The sequence below is a fragment of the Schistosoma haematobium genome, chromosome 2, assembly GCF_000699445.3.
Source record: "Schistosoma haematobium chromosome 2, whole genome shotgun sequence".
Lineage (NCBI taxonomy): Eukaryota > Metazoa > Platyhelminthes > Trematoda > Strigeidida > Schistosomatidae > Schistosoma > Schistosoma haematobium.
In genome coordinates, this window is record NC_067197.1 from 42417273 (window position 1) to 42431939 (window position 14667).

The window sequence follows — 14667 nt, forward strand, 5'->3', positions numbered from 1 at the left end:
ATGAAGATTGATAGTTAATTAAATATTTTGAGTACCTAACGAGATCTGACAATTAAGAATTCATGTACTACGAGGAACCAAATATTAACATAATCGGGCGGTGGCAGATATTCTAGAAAGAACTGAACTTTATATTTTAAATATTTGAGTAATACATTGGTGCAAACGATTTTTCATCTATAAATAAGGTGCTTACTTTTAAATTAAACTGACGAACAGTAACTCCAGTCCATGTAAAGTAAGCGTCATCTTGTAAGGCATTGGATCGTGCAATAATATCCAAATATTTCTGAAATTACAAGATGTAGTGTTTTATCAAAAAGATGGAACTGTGTTCAAATATAATGCCAAAGGATAATGAATATTTTATCATAACCGGAAATTAACTTCAAAACAATCGGCTGATCCGATCTGTCACGATTCCTGTGAGCGGGATCGTGAATGCACACTGCTGACGAGTCCAATACTAGGACGAAACGACCGTCTAGTGCTTTTAGGTTTTCAATGGTGGTCTAACATCAATCGGATCATGATCTCAATCAAAAAGTCAATATTTCTGTAACATAAAAGATAGTTGAAGACTGTTAACTATCAGTCCACAGGGGATGAACGGATGTCACCATTCTGATTTAAGTCGCTGCTCATTTGTAGTTCTTTATCAAGTCGGAGAGTTTAGATAAAAGCAAAAATACGTAGATTTGTTTTCTGAGTTTCAGGTTGAGATATAACAAAAGCATCGAATATAATCAATAAACTTGATGTATTATGCGATCCAACCCAGTTATAACAAACACTCGTTACATAAACAAGGCACACTGAGAATGGAATGACTGGAATGAGTAGGAACATTTAATTGAAGAATTGAATAATGTACATTTGTCCCCCCTGACCTAGATAAAGACATGTAGGTTGAGACCTTAACTAGGAAATGACTGAGTTTCATCAACAGCATGACTTCACCTAGAAACGATACATGAGCTGTCTGGGGCTTTGGAAAGATACGTTGTGTGTTTATACTCACTTAGCCCATCACAGTTACTAGTAATGTTTCATTTAGTCCTCAAATCCCTCATAAGCTTGCATATGTGGGGTTTTTTGACTTATACTTCGGTTACAAGACAAGCTACAAAGTTGAAAGTCAGTAGCTGACATTTCTAATATCATTATATTCATCGTTTGACGCAGCCTTTATTAAACGTTAACGTGAACTTTTGTTGTCAATCACCTTGGTACCATGAATTATGACTTCTCTCTTATTATCATTCTCAAAAATTTGAATGTATATGCTGTTCGTGATCAATCTCATAAAAAGTGCTTAGATACAACTTGCACAAATTGGTAAAGGTTATACCATGTTAATCTTGGAACAAAAGTAATAGAACGGCTAAAAGGCCACCATGGAAAACCTGGAAGCACTGGAATTAAATTACTAAAGATCTCCACAAAACCCCATTCTGATAATAAACATCATGTGCTCATTAGTGACTGGCTTCATGAGGTATTTCACGGAGTTCTAGTGAGAAGCCGTAACCAGTGGAGCTCAACCACGTTTGTTGTGATATAGTAACTCACTGAAGACAATGGTGGACGGTGGCGCAATATCGTCAAATGGTTAAAGTTATACATTAACACCGTTGGATGTCAACTCAGTTTTCTAGAGGTTAAGCGTTCGCACGTGAGACCAAAGGTCCTGTGTTCGAATCCCGCGTGCGGAATCGTGGATGTGCATTGCTGAGGAGTCCCATATTAGGACGAAACGACCGTCCAATGCTTCCAGGTTTTCCACGGTGATTTAGCTTTAATTGACTCATGAATTCAACTATTAAATTACAATACTCTTAAAATATAACTAGTTCTAAATGGAGTACAGAGGTAAGCAATTTTAGATACATAAAGACATATCTGAACCAATAGCATGATTATTCCTTTATGTAAAACCGAAATTGTAATTAAGTAAACAATCGTAAGCTGTTTGAATCACTTACAATGTTTCATTCTGGCAATTTTTATATTGCCTTAATATTTAAGTACTTTTATCCAGATTTAATTGGATAAATACTACTGACTATTAACCTAACTTCAAGTAGGAATGACCGCTTTAAAGTGTTGGCCATAAAGACAGGCTTTTGTGACGTCTAGTTACTCACTTTCCTCACCAGTATACTTCATTAGTATATTTTTAAGAAGGTCGAGGTATTATATGATACATAAAAAGTGGGTTTCTAAGTTTACAAATGAAACTATCCTTATCAGTATGGGGTTGTGGAGATTATTAAGGTTTTGATTGAGATCATGAACCGATTGATGTTAGACCACCATTGAAAACCTGGAAGTACTGGACGGCCGTTTCATCTTATTGTGAGACTCCACAGCAGTGCGCCTCCACGATCCCACCCCGCGATCTTCGAACCCAGAATATATCAGTCTTGCGTGCGAACGCTTAACCTTTATACCGCTGAGATGGCCGGCATCCAACGGTGTTAATGTCTCACTTCAATTAATTCACGAAATTGAGCGACACATCCATCATTGTCTTCACTCAGTTACTATCTCACAACAGATCTGGTTGAACTCCACTGGTCACGACTGCTCACTAGAAATCCAGGAAATATCTGTTGTTGACCGTCACTAGTGAGCATATGATGATTATAATCAGAGGAGGGTTTTATGAATATTATAGTAGTTTTTGATAGTTGAATTCATGAGTTAATTGAATTTAGATCACCATGAAAAACCTGGAATCACTGGACGTCCGTTTCGTCTTATCATGGGACTCCTCAGCAGTACGCTTCCAGGTTTTCCATGGTGATCTAGTTTCAATTGACTCATGATCTCAACTATTAAAATGCATTAATAAATACTATATAAAAATTAAGGATATATCTTACCAAAACATTTTCCTTTACATCGGCTAATGTGGCAATATTAACAGCATAACCTGTACAAAAGAAAATTAACTGTGTTATTATTAAGTTCCGAAAACGTTTACTCAAATGAAATTGATGTTTTTGTGATTCAGTCCTGGTGAATACTTAATGTTAAACTATTTGATTCAATTATTGTAAACCCAGATATTGTGAACAAAGATGACTATTCGACATAACACATCCATAACGAAGATTGAATTATCTGGGGGGCGGTATATATAGACCACTTACCATACACGTTTAGACGGTTTAGTACATCGTTTCTGTTAATAATTGTGAAAATATAAGTTATTTTAAGACAGAATTAAAATATTCATTGTTTACAATTGATTGATCGCTGGGTGGTGATCAATGTCATGTATGTCAGGTCCTTATTAGTGTAGATCGAATCCTATCGACCAAGTTGTAATGTGGCCACCCGTCTAGGTGACTCGACATTGTGGTCCGGTTAGCTCAACAGTAACGTTTCCGACTGCGAAGCTGGGTGACACGGGGTCGAAGCTGCCAGGGGGCATCAGTTGCCTCAAAACTACAGATACATCTTGTTGACGAGTGTCAAGTAGTACGGAACCTAGGTCCAAGATTTCCTGTTGACTACCTCCAACCACTATCTTATCTTACTAGAGTGCAAGCAATGTCGAATCACCTAGACTAGTAGCCACATTGCAACTTGGTCGATAGGATTCGATCTGCAATAATATGGACCTGACATACATGACATTGATCATCACCCAGCGATCAATCAATTGTAAATACAGTTTCATTTGATCACACATTCTAGAACCTAGTAATGACATCATCAATATAGCAGTAAATTTGAATTAACATTTAACTAGTTGCAACACTGTATGTCAGCAGTTCTCAGTTATAAATTGTTAAAAGTAATTTTCTATGAATTAGTTAGTTACCTCGATTAAGACATGCAAGTTCCTGGACATATTCTTCGGCTGATGAATGCTGACCAAGTAGATAAGTGAATACACGTACGTTTTTCTATATAAGCAATTTAAAAAAAGATTTCGCTTTACATGTATATAAATAGAAGACGTGAATTCATTCTTCAGGTTAAACAACATTATCAAGAAAATTTGTATGTTTGAAGATTGTGCATAAGTTTGAAGTAAATCTGTTTTGTTGTAGGATCTAGAACAATAGTATTTTGGTCACCTTCATCATGGTTTGATAACCAAACTTACTTACGCCTGTTACTCCCGATGGAGCATAGGTTGCCGACCAGCATTCTCAAACACAGTCTGTCCTCCCCCTTTCTTTCCACTTCTATCCAATTGTTGTTCATTCTTCTCATGTCTGTCTCCATTTCTCAGAGTAATGTGTTCTTTGATCTTCCTCTTCTCCTTTGACCTTGAGGATTCCATACGAGGCCTTGCCTTATGATTCAGTTGGACACTTTCTTCAATGTATGTCCTATCCACTTCCAGTGCTTCTTCCTCCACTGGAATCTGGTTTGTTCTCTCCCTCAGTATGTTGTTGCTGATACTCTATGGTCAACGGATCTGAAGTATTTTTTGTAGACAACTGTTAATAAACACTTGTATCTTTTTGATGATGGCTTGATAACCAAACTACTGAGTTTCAATTAATCATCAGCCATTCTCTCTCAAGATCAGACATTAGTTTGAATTAACTATACGAATTAATTTATTAGCCAGGACTTTTAGTTTCTATTTTAATTAGTTTAAGAGAACAATTACTGGTATAATTGAATAAGGAAACAGATCATCCAGTCTATAGCTGTGTACTGAACTTAATAGTCCTGTTTAGTGACTGAGTCCCTGACCTGAGTTTTCGCTTCCATATATTTACACTGATTGTTTAGATTACCACTTATCGGTTGAATCGCTCATCATTAAAGTTAAGAGTATGATATTTATGTCCTTTACAACACCCTTATGAAGGACCGTATGAAGTAGTTGAGAGGCAAACAAAATATTTTACAATCAATAAGAACGGAAAAAAAGAAGCAGTTTCAATTGATAGGATAAAACCTGCTTTTGTAGAGTCCGAAACAAATGACAGCCGAAAGCCGCCTAAAGACAACAGCAGTTGCACAACGCAGCTTCCTTTGTTTCCAAATAATTCTTCACCTACTTCTACGAAATCAATACTTCGTAAAACAGACGATTCTAAAGTTACAGCTCCTACAAATTTAACTCCTAGTTCCGACACTTTACCTTCTACGAAAACAACTTGTTCAGGTAGATATGTACATTTTCCCAAATGTTATATTGAATTCATTACTTAATCTTTATTTTGTCGTTTTCTGTAATGTGGTTAGATATCTATATTAGCAGAGTTACTAATATTGATAAATTCATTATGTTTTTCTCTACTTATGTATGCGTTTCATATGATGTTTATCATGAATTGTGTAACGATATTCAACGTCGTTGGACTCGTTCAGTTTATCACTAATTGTTTACACAATTTATACATGTATTTACATTTTTCAGTGAATTATCAATGTAATTACCGTTATTATTAATAACATTATTATGATGATGATGATTTTACATTCCGTTATTGTTGTTAAACCTTTTATATACATTAGAAACAAGAAACACAATTTTTTTCTCTTTACTACAAGAGAAACATTTTGGTTCATTGTTTATTCATTACCATTTACAGCTTCACCTAGTTCTCAGAATTGTTATGATTTGTGTATGGGCTGTAATACTGCTCAAGTGCTCAGACTGAAGCAGGTGGTTTTCTTAAGGAGCCATACCCGAAGCCTTCGGCCTAAAGATCTGATCCACAAGGCAGTGGAGCAAGGCCAAGAGATGAAGTCCCATGGTAGTCAGTCACCAACAAAAGGTTCATACGCCATTTGTTCTTTCAGGATCGTGAAGCCCATGTATACCATTGGTTTGGAATCATGGTTTTCCAAGGGGGAGAGTTAACTCTTCCCACCCTCGACTGTACCAGGGCATTTGGGGGCAGTATATGCCTAACAAAAGCGACTAGTAAATGTATATCTAAACCTACTCATATTTACTACTAAAGTTAATCTTACCATAGGAATTTATTTTGAATCAAAAGATCTAAACTATCCACTTACCTGTGGATTAAACTCTTTGAATAGATGTTCATATGAACCTGGAGCACTGTCTGTAATAATCATGATCATTCGATTACATTTATGATTTGAAGGAAAATTTTCATCAGTCTGTTCAAATAAGAAAAAAATGTTTGATTAAGAACTTCATAGAATTCGGTTTGAGTCTCAGTGTAAACATGAACACTGGAATTTGTACAGATCCATCTGATTAGTCGTAAATGGAATCGAACAAGTGTCATGAGTTTCAGCGCTGGCTACTATTAAAACTTTGCTTCAAATAGAATTACAATATGTTAATATAATAATAGTTGAGATATTTTGGGTTTTACGGTTAGCCTAAGCACGATACGCCTGTCAGAGAAGGCTAAACCCAAGAAGACATAATGTTTATAATAAGCAAGAGGATGATAGAATCGAGTAAACTTCATATCCCCTTTCCACTCAGTTTCAACCATATTCATGGATAATGTACCCGAATAAATTTTCTTTCAAAAATCTAATGGTTTAGATTCTCTAGAGCGTTTCTTATGAATTAGATATGCTTGTATACCCTTTGATCATCTGTAACCGTAACTATCATACCTAAGTTTATAACACAATCATTTATTGAGAAGTAACCAAATTATGTCAAGAGATATGATAATTGTCATAAAGTATCATGAACTGACTACTAATACTGCTGAACGATATGAATTTGATACTATTCAGAGATAGTTTCAATGAACTACTCCAGTCATAACTAATATGTAGGTGATTGTAGTAGGTATACCAATGAAATCCTCTACCGGTTCTACAGTATGGGGTTATAAATAAATCGATTCCTTTAATGATTCACAGAGAGCTGAATACGAAAATAGAGCATTTAATTTCTTCCAGTTTGTGAGTATGTTTTTATAATTTATACTACCTTATATTTGGATGATGGACCTACAGCGATTGGACATCATAGACACATAGTTTTGTTTAGTTTGGTGACCTACGTACAAAAGTCGGATTCAACAAACAATACAAGATGTACTAAGATACAATTGATAACCGATCAACAAAGGTGAACTCGGATATTTTTCATCTTTCACTTGGCAATAGATCTGAAAGACATTAAATGTTTATATAATCAGAGAAGGGTTTTATGGATATTATAGCAATTTAGTAATTGAATTCATAAGTCAATTAAAGATGAACCTGAGTTCGAATTTCGTGAGGCGGGATCGTGAATGTGCACTGATGAGGAGTTCTATAATCGAACGAAACGACCTTCCAGTGCTTCCAGGTTTTCCATGGTGGTCTAGCTTCAATTGACTCATGAATTCAACTACTAAACTAAATGTTTAATTTTATATTTTCAGACGGTTTATTTTAATGACGAGAGGCTAAATGTAATGAACAATGATTTTTTATTTGAACACATAAACATTACTACAAGGAGGCTCCAAATGCATAAGCGCCACATAAATCATTCGAGTTGTATGAAGGCTTGGATACTGCCCGGGTGTCCAAACCGAAGCGGGCGGTTTTCTTAAGAGGCCACTCTCTGAGACTTTGACCTAGAGGCCTGATCCACAAGGCAGTGGAGCAACGTAAGGAGATGCAGTCTCACGGTAGCTGGTGACCAGCGACTGGTTCATACGCCATTTGTTCCTTCAGGATCCTGGAGGCCATGTGCACGATTGGTTTGAAATCAGGGTTTTCCAATCTCCCTAGATGGACCCTCCGTGTCCGCCAACCCGGTTTCGTACACAACAGTAATACCACGAGAAGGCAGTGAGTAAGACTTCTGTGGCAGTGGTTGTATGCATGTCGCCACTTGAGAGTAATTGGAGAGAGCTGACTCTCCTCTACTCTTAGCCGTACCAGGGCATTTTGTTGCTTGAAAAATAATACTTTTCTCCAATTCCTGAATGAAGTACTTCCCATTACATAGAAAATTGATTACCTTATTGAACAGTTTAAAAACTTCTGTTATTGCATTCTCATAAGAAGCTGTTCCATTTGGACTAAATTTTCGAAAAGTTTTGATCATTTTCTATGAAGTTGAAAAATAAAATAGAATTTTTTAAATCTTTTATTGTCAATACTTAATTATTAAAACATAGATATTTGAATAAAGAATAATTTTCTTGATCAGTCTTCTGACTGAAGACTAAATTCGGTTTCTAAGCTCTTACAGTAATGCCCTGTCTAGATCTATACAGCAACTTGAACACATGAAGAAAGGCGCGGAAAATGGAAGAAACGCTTTGCTTGAAAAGTTCGTTGATGTACATAAAATCTAGGGTATTTATAGCATTTTAGATGGCCATGAGATTCCGGAAATTCCTGGAACGCTACTATACATAGTAGCAGTATAGGTAATCATCCAATCAAAAACGGGACATGTGACTTTTCACGTTCTAGATGCTTCTGGCGGAACGTCTAGTGAATACTGTTTGGATAAGATGTTTCTGAATGTTTTCACAGCCTTTCTTTGTTTTTTTTTCAAGGAGTTTTCTGGATCTTCTCAACACTTTTCAATAAATTCTTTTCAGATTCTACAATTATATATCCAAATTAATGATCGACAAAAGGTGGTTTCCAATGGTGGTTTGACATCAATCGATTCATGATCTCAATCAAAAATTTAATAATCTTCATACTGATAGAGACAAGTATATTTTTCTACGAAAGGTCATTAAATATTTAAGATTACTATTAGTTAATTTGCCCTGAGTTTGGCCAAGGTAGGAGAACCAGTTGAAGATATTTCTTTTGTACAAATAGCCCCAGTTTCTTAATCCAAATGGCTACTGCTTCCGCTGTTTAAAGGACTTTGAGTCTGACAGGCGTTGGCAAAAAACTAAAGACCCGATAAATAACACATTAAATGAGTTAATATCAAGCTATTCACTTTCTTAACCAGACCTTTACTTAGCTACATAAGGAGATTTTCATGAGTACGAAAATGTAAATACCTAGAACTTCGACCAACATAACTTGCTCCACAGTAGCAGTTGAATTGATAAACACAAAACGGGGTTGTTATGACTTTATGCCCGGCTAGTTATCACGTGATTTATCCACCAATCAAAATACGACTTATACAATCTTAACACTGTGCCAACCTAATGACGTCCGATCGGTATGAGCAGCCTAGCGTCCTTATTGGCCCTATGTTCGCCTAGCCCGTCCACTTGAGTCCAGAACACCAATACCAGCTTCCACTATGCGAATCGAATCGAATCATTTACTTCAGACATACTCGGTTTACATATTAACCAGACAGACCACAACGTACCATAAAACAGAAAATAATATGTGTACACAATAAGGCCAAAAAGTGGCTGTGAACGTGGGAGGCAGTAGTCAATAAACTGAACATAGCTTAAGAACAGTAAATCATACAATAACAAATTATAGGTCAAAATAAAGCTTATAATAAGAGAAATATAAATATACATAATCTGATTATTGATTAGTTATACCATAAGAATGTATAGATAATATTAGTCAATTAATGGGTCTCAGACGTTACCCGTAATGTAATCTTCACTAGGATATAACAGAGTTAGTTATTTTAGATAATTCATCTTATAGCCTCAGCGTCACTGGAATTGTAGTTCCAGTTTCTTTTTCTCTGAGTTGTTCACATATATATTCTACAGCCGAAAAAATACCTGAGCAGCGTAGTACATACACTTCCTTAGACTTGTACCTCTAAAGTACAAAAGAAACCTGATCACAACTCTTAGTTATTGAATAACTACTATATGTTCATTAAAGCGTAGCTTTAACATGAGAATCGAAGAATGTTGTGAACTGAGACAGTTCAAATAACATCTCAATTAGACTCCTAAAGACTTTTCTTATCACAGATCGATAATCAGTACAGTAGACCAGAAAGAATAATCATTCGTCGGTTATTTTAGCAGTTCACTTAGCGGTGAACTATCATGTCTAAACTAGATGACTTGACGTTCCAAAACGATGTGATTTTTTTTGTGTAGATAATCACCCTAAAACCTTGAATCTTGCTGACATAAAAAGAAAATGTTAAAAAGACTGCAAATTAAGCATACTACTACTACTACCACTACATAATAAGTAGTACAACACCATTAACAACATCACCAACATATCGCGTTAATTTTGATCTGTAACTGTATTATTTGAGATAGAGGAAATTGACGATAGAGAGAGTTAGACCACTTGAAAATACATTGTAACTTACATCTTTATTGAATTTGGTACCCTGAATTAATCTGTCAGTAATCAATGGATCAGCGTACATTGTACTATCAGAAAACTATGAGAAAAAACGGAAACGAAACATAAAAGGAACAATGAAATTAAATCGTTAATAGTTTGTTAATTGAATTTCAGAGTAGAAAGTCCAAAGAAGTGAAAATCCCACTATAAAGCTGGTAATAATCTCTGTTTAATTCAGAATATTATCAAAATAGGGGAGGTGGAAATTATAGTAATCTTGTTAGTTGAATTCATGACGTAAATTGTTCGTGCGCGATCCCAATAGGTCCTGGATTGGAGTCTTGCATGTGGGATCGTAGATACGCACTACTGAGGAGTTCAATGTTAAGACTAAACGATCATCCAGTACTTCCAGGTTTTCAATGGTGGTCTAGTTTAGATCAACTCATGAATTCAACTAGATTTGTTTAAATTTACGGTTACATAACAATATAACTTACCATCATCACATTAAAATAATCGTTTTCTGTTAATGTATTAAGTATCTCAGCCGCTGTAGCATTCGATATGATATCACTTCTTCCTTTCATACTACCACTTTTATCAATTAAAATTATCATCTCTTTTGGATAAGCAGATGCTTGTAAATACCTGATCGAGTAAATATACAAAACCAACAACGAACATTTAATCTAAAGAAGTGACTTATATTAAGTTACGAAATGCCAGAAATACAATTTTCCTACTCATTAGGATACAATTAAATATGAATTCATTATTATGAAAACATAATGAGTTTCTTTAAGAGTTGAATTCATGAGTTAATTGAAGCTCGAACACTATGGAAATCCGGGAAGTACTGGACGGCCGTTTCGTCCTATTGTGAAACTCCTCAACAGTGTTCATCCACAATCCCGCCTCGTGAGATTCGAGTACACAGTGGTCTAGAGGTCAAGCTCTCGCGAGCGAGACCGGTGAGTCCTGGGTTCGGATCGCGTGTGATGGGTTCGTGGATGAGCACGGCTGAGTGCCATACTGGGACGATACGGCCTTCCAGTGCTTCTAAGTTTTCCATGCTAGTCCAGCCTCAAATGACTCATGAATTCAACTATTAAATTGCTATAATATTGACAAAGCCCCTCTCTGATTATAATGAGTTTCATTTCAGACTAATCTTCTACAAATTTATGCTCAAACCTCTCGTTTATAGAGTTTTATACGAAATATATATTAAGATGAATTTTTATCACTGTAGTGCATAACCGCTTAACTGACTGAAGAAGCAGTTGTATTGTGAGAAGATGGAGATTTGTAGCTCAGGTGGATGATTTTGATGGAGCTTTGTTCTCTGAACTGGATGGTTTGGTTGTGGAGATTTCATCATTTTTCTGAAGGAAATCATCAACACAAACTTCAGATAGAAGTGAAGTGTTCAAATTCTCCACACGTGGTTCATAGCTTGTCCACATGTAGAGAATTTGTGTTGATGATGTCATTCAGAAGAATGATGAAATCTCCACGACCAAACCATCCAGTTCAGAGAACAAAGCTCCATCAAAAGTAGTTGTATCGTATCCAAGTTTTTCGACTAAATGACGAATGTCGATTTTCAAATAAAGCCGTGGCTTTGCAAGTTATCGTTACCTTATTTATGATTACTATAAAACTTGTGACTTCAGGCAATATCAATGCAGTCCGTACAGGATGTACATATGCCAATAAGCGACTGAACAACTGAAGTCCTAAATAACAATGGCAAGATACAAGCAAACAACACCAAGTGAATATAACTTCACCCCATTGTACAAACAGGTGGCTATCAGGATTCAGTAGCTAAGTGAATAACGCGATGGCGTTTGAAGCGAACGGTACTGGGTTCGAGTTGCAGAGATGCAGTTACATCGAGCTGACGAGTCCCAAATAGGAGGAAACACGCGTCAAACTTGATTCCACTACTAGCCACTATCCATCTTTGCTTATTTATGAATGTTTTACCAGTGTTACTTCAAAAACCTCGTTCCCACAAGAATCCAAACATCAGATCACAAAAATAGGAATTCTTAGTCATCATCTCTAACAAATTGACTTAACATATAAATAAAATCAATCTTAACTAGGTTACTGAACACAGAATCATTAATTTCTTGTTTTCTAGAAACTTTTCTTCGACAAACATTCTACATTTGATTTCTCATGCAAGTCTACACTATTAACTCTCCGAATCCTCTCAATCTGTTCATATTTACCATTGATTTATCACTGAAATTTGTCTACATAATTGTACAAAAGTCATTACTCTGGGAAGGAAACTTTCGGTGAGACTATAATTTATGGACGAACCAATCAGTTATAAGTTAACAGGTCTCGGATTTTGGCGCGAAATTCACTCATCCATTTAGCTAAATAGAGTTTTGGTATTATAGCTGATATCAGTTCGTGATGTAAACTCTAAATCTAATTCTTAATCTTAACCATCAACTTTAAACCATAATTCATATTCTTCACATTAGTTTATAACCTCCATTTGATACTGGTTATCAGGTGGACACTCTCAAGGTCGGTCTAGAGTTGCTTAAAGGTCGTCTATAAGTTACAGCCTCATCAAACTTTCATTGCTGAAATACTCTCTATTTCTTTTTTTACAACAAAATGAATAAATTGATAGAATAAACAAAATGATATCAGAAAAGATTGAAACTGAGAAGTGATCTTCATTTACTGATATTTTACAAATCTAAGATTACGAAATTACTGTTGCCAGTAATTGATTTTGATAAGTCTTCTAATTGAACGCTAGATCCAGGTCCTAAAATCTAGTAACATCATGGCTAGATCTACACAGTAACTTGAACACGAGAGGAATGGCACGAAATGTAGAAGAGGAGCTTTACTCCAAAGATTCTTTCATTCACAGAAGATCTAAGGTTTTTATAGTATTTAAGATGGCCTTGGGTTTTCAGGATATCCCAGAACACTACTAAACATAGTAGCAGTATAGATAATCATCCAATCAGAAACACGACATTTGACTTGTCACTTCATAGATGTTTCTGAATGCTGATTGGATAAGATATTTCTGAGTGTTTTCAGAGCCTTTCTTTGAGTATTTTCAAGGAGTTTTCTAGATCTCCTTAACAGATTTCAAACAAGATTTATGTAGTCTTTACGTGTCATCAATAAGGTATTTTTTCCATCTTTTTAATACTCATTTTGCTAGAAATAACAACTGAGCACATTTCTTAAGAATAGACCTCACCTTAAGATTTATTGAATGCTTATCTTTTATATTGAACAAGCATGAATCCATTTTAAAGTATTTATGTATTAAAACAATCAGATATTTTAATTGACATATTACTATTGTGATGTGTGCTACTGATGCCAACAGATATAAGTAGTATATATCATCAATCGAATGTGAAATGCCTGGAGGCAGAAGGTTAAGAAGATCGAAGAAAGAGAACGAGAACAGAGAACTAGAACAAAGAACGATTAATGTGGTAAAGAAAGAACAATGATGTATGAGACGATTTAGTGACATTTTGCAAATGAAGTATTTACTGCATGATTCTCAGACTTTACTAAGATATTCTGTAACTTGTGTGTTCAAATACATTCGATTGTCCTCGTTCACTACAGTATTTAACAAATAGTGATAATGTGGTGAATCATATTAACTCAGAGTTCAGAATCTGTGAGTAAACTAGAAAAGTTCTTAACAATGAATGAGTTCCATTACTTTCTTGGTAAAGCCAATGTATAATGAAAGTTATCAACTCACTGGGTTATCATAATATGAGATGTAAATGTGAAACAAATCATCATGATTTTCTTTATTGAGATCATGAAGCGATTGATGTTAGACCACCATTGAAAACCTCGAAGCACTCGACGGCCGTTTCGTCCTATTGTAGGACTCGTCAGTAGTGTGCATCCAAGATCCCGCTCGAGGGGTTTGAACTCAAGACCTTCGGTCTCACGCGCAAACAATTAAACTCTAGACCACTAAACCTGAATCCAACGATGTTAATGCCTAACCTAAACTAGTTATGAAGGGACTTGAGTTAAATTTAACTAACAGAATAGTATATTTATCAAGTGATATAAATGAAGAACATACGATCAGTTGATTTTTAAACTTCATATACACCAAATCGGTTGTCATGTCTTAGTAATTTAGCTTAAACTGAAACTCATCTAGGTCTGATCTAGTACGACTACTGATTCAAGATCAGGTCATGCAATCTAATTAGATGACCAAACCAAAAAAATTCAGTAACAAGGCAATTATGACTGATCATGGTCAACAAATGCCTTTTTTAGGATTTCAAATTTCATCAGTCAATTTAAATTCTTTATCCAACTTCAATATAGTTCACTAAATGAAAGACATAGTTCAGTGATCAGAATAATTCGATGCTAGAAACCTCATATAGTTCTACAATCAGATAGAAACCTACGATACTGTCATTGATAAAATAA

The 14667-nt window shown here is 35.4% G+C and overlaps 1 protein-coding gene across 1 annotated transcript in view; it reads right to left on the reverse strand.

The window, feature by feature from the left end:
* The window catches only part of CACNA2D4_2 (Voltage-dependent calcium channel subunit alpha-2/delta-4), a gene marked incomplete at both ends in the record, with an annotated part of 66849 nt that overhangs the window by 49100 nt on the left and 3082 nt on the right, over positions 1 to 14667 (reverse strand). The window contains 5 exons of the mRNA XM_051219242.1: positions 197 to 289; positions 6004 to 6111; positions 7937 to 8026; positions 10208 to 10282; positions 10686 to 10836. Of these exons, the coding sequence (XP_051068458.1) occupies positions 197 to 289; positions 6004 to 6111; positions 7937 to 8026; positions 10208 to 10282; positions 10686 to 10836 (517 nt within the window). The remainder of the gene's footprint in view (positions 1 to 196; positions 290 to 6003; positions 6112 to 7936; positions 8027 to 10207; positions 10283 to 10685; positions 10837 to 14667) is intronic.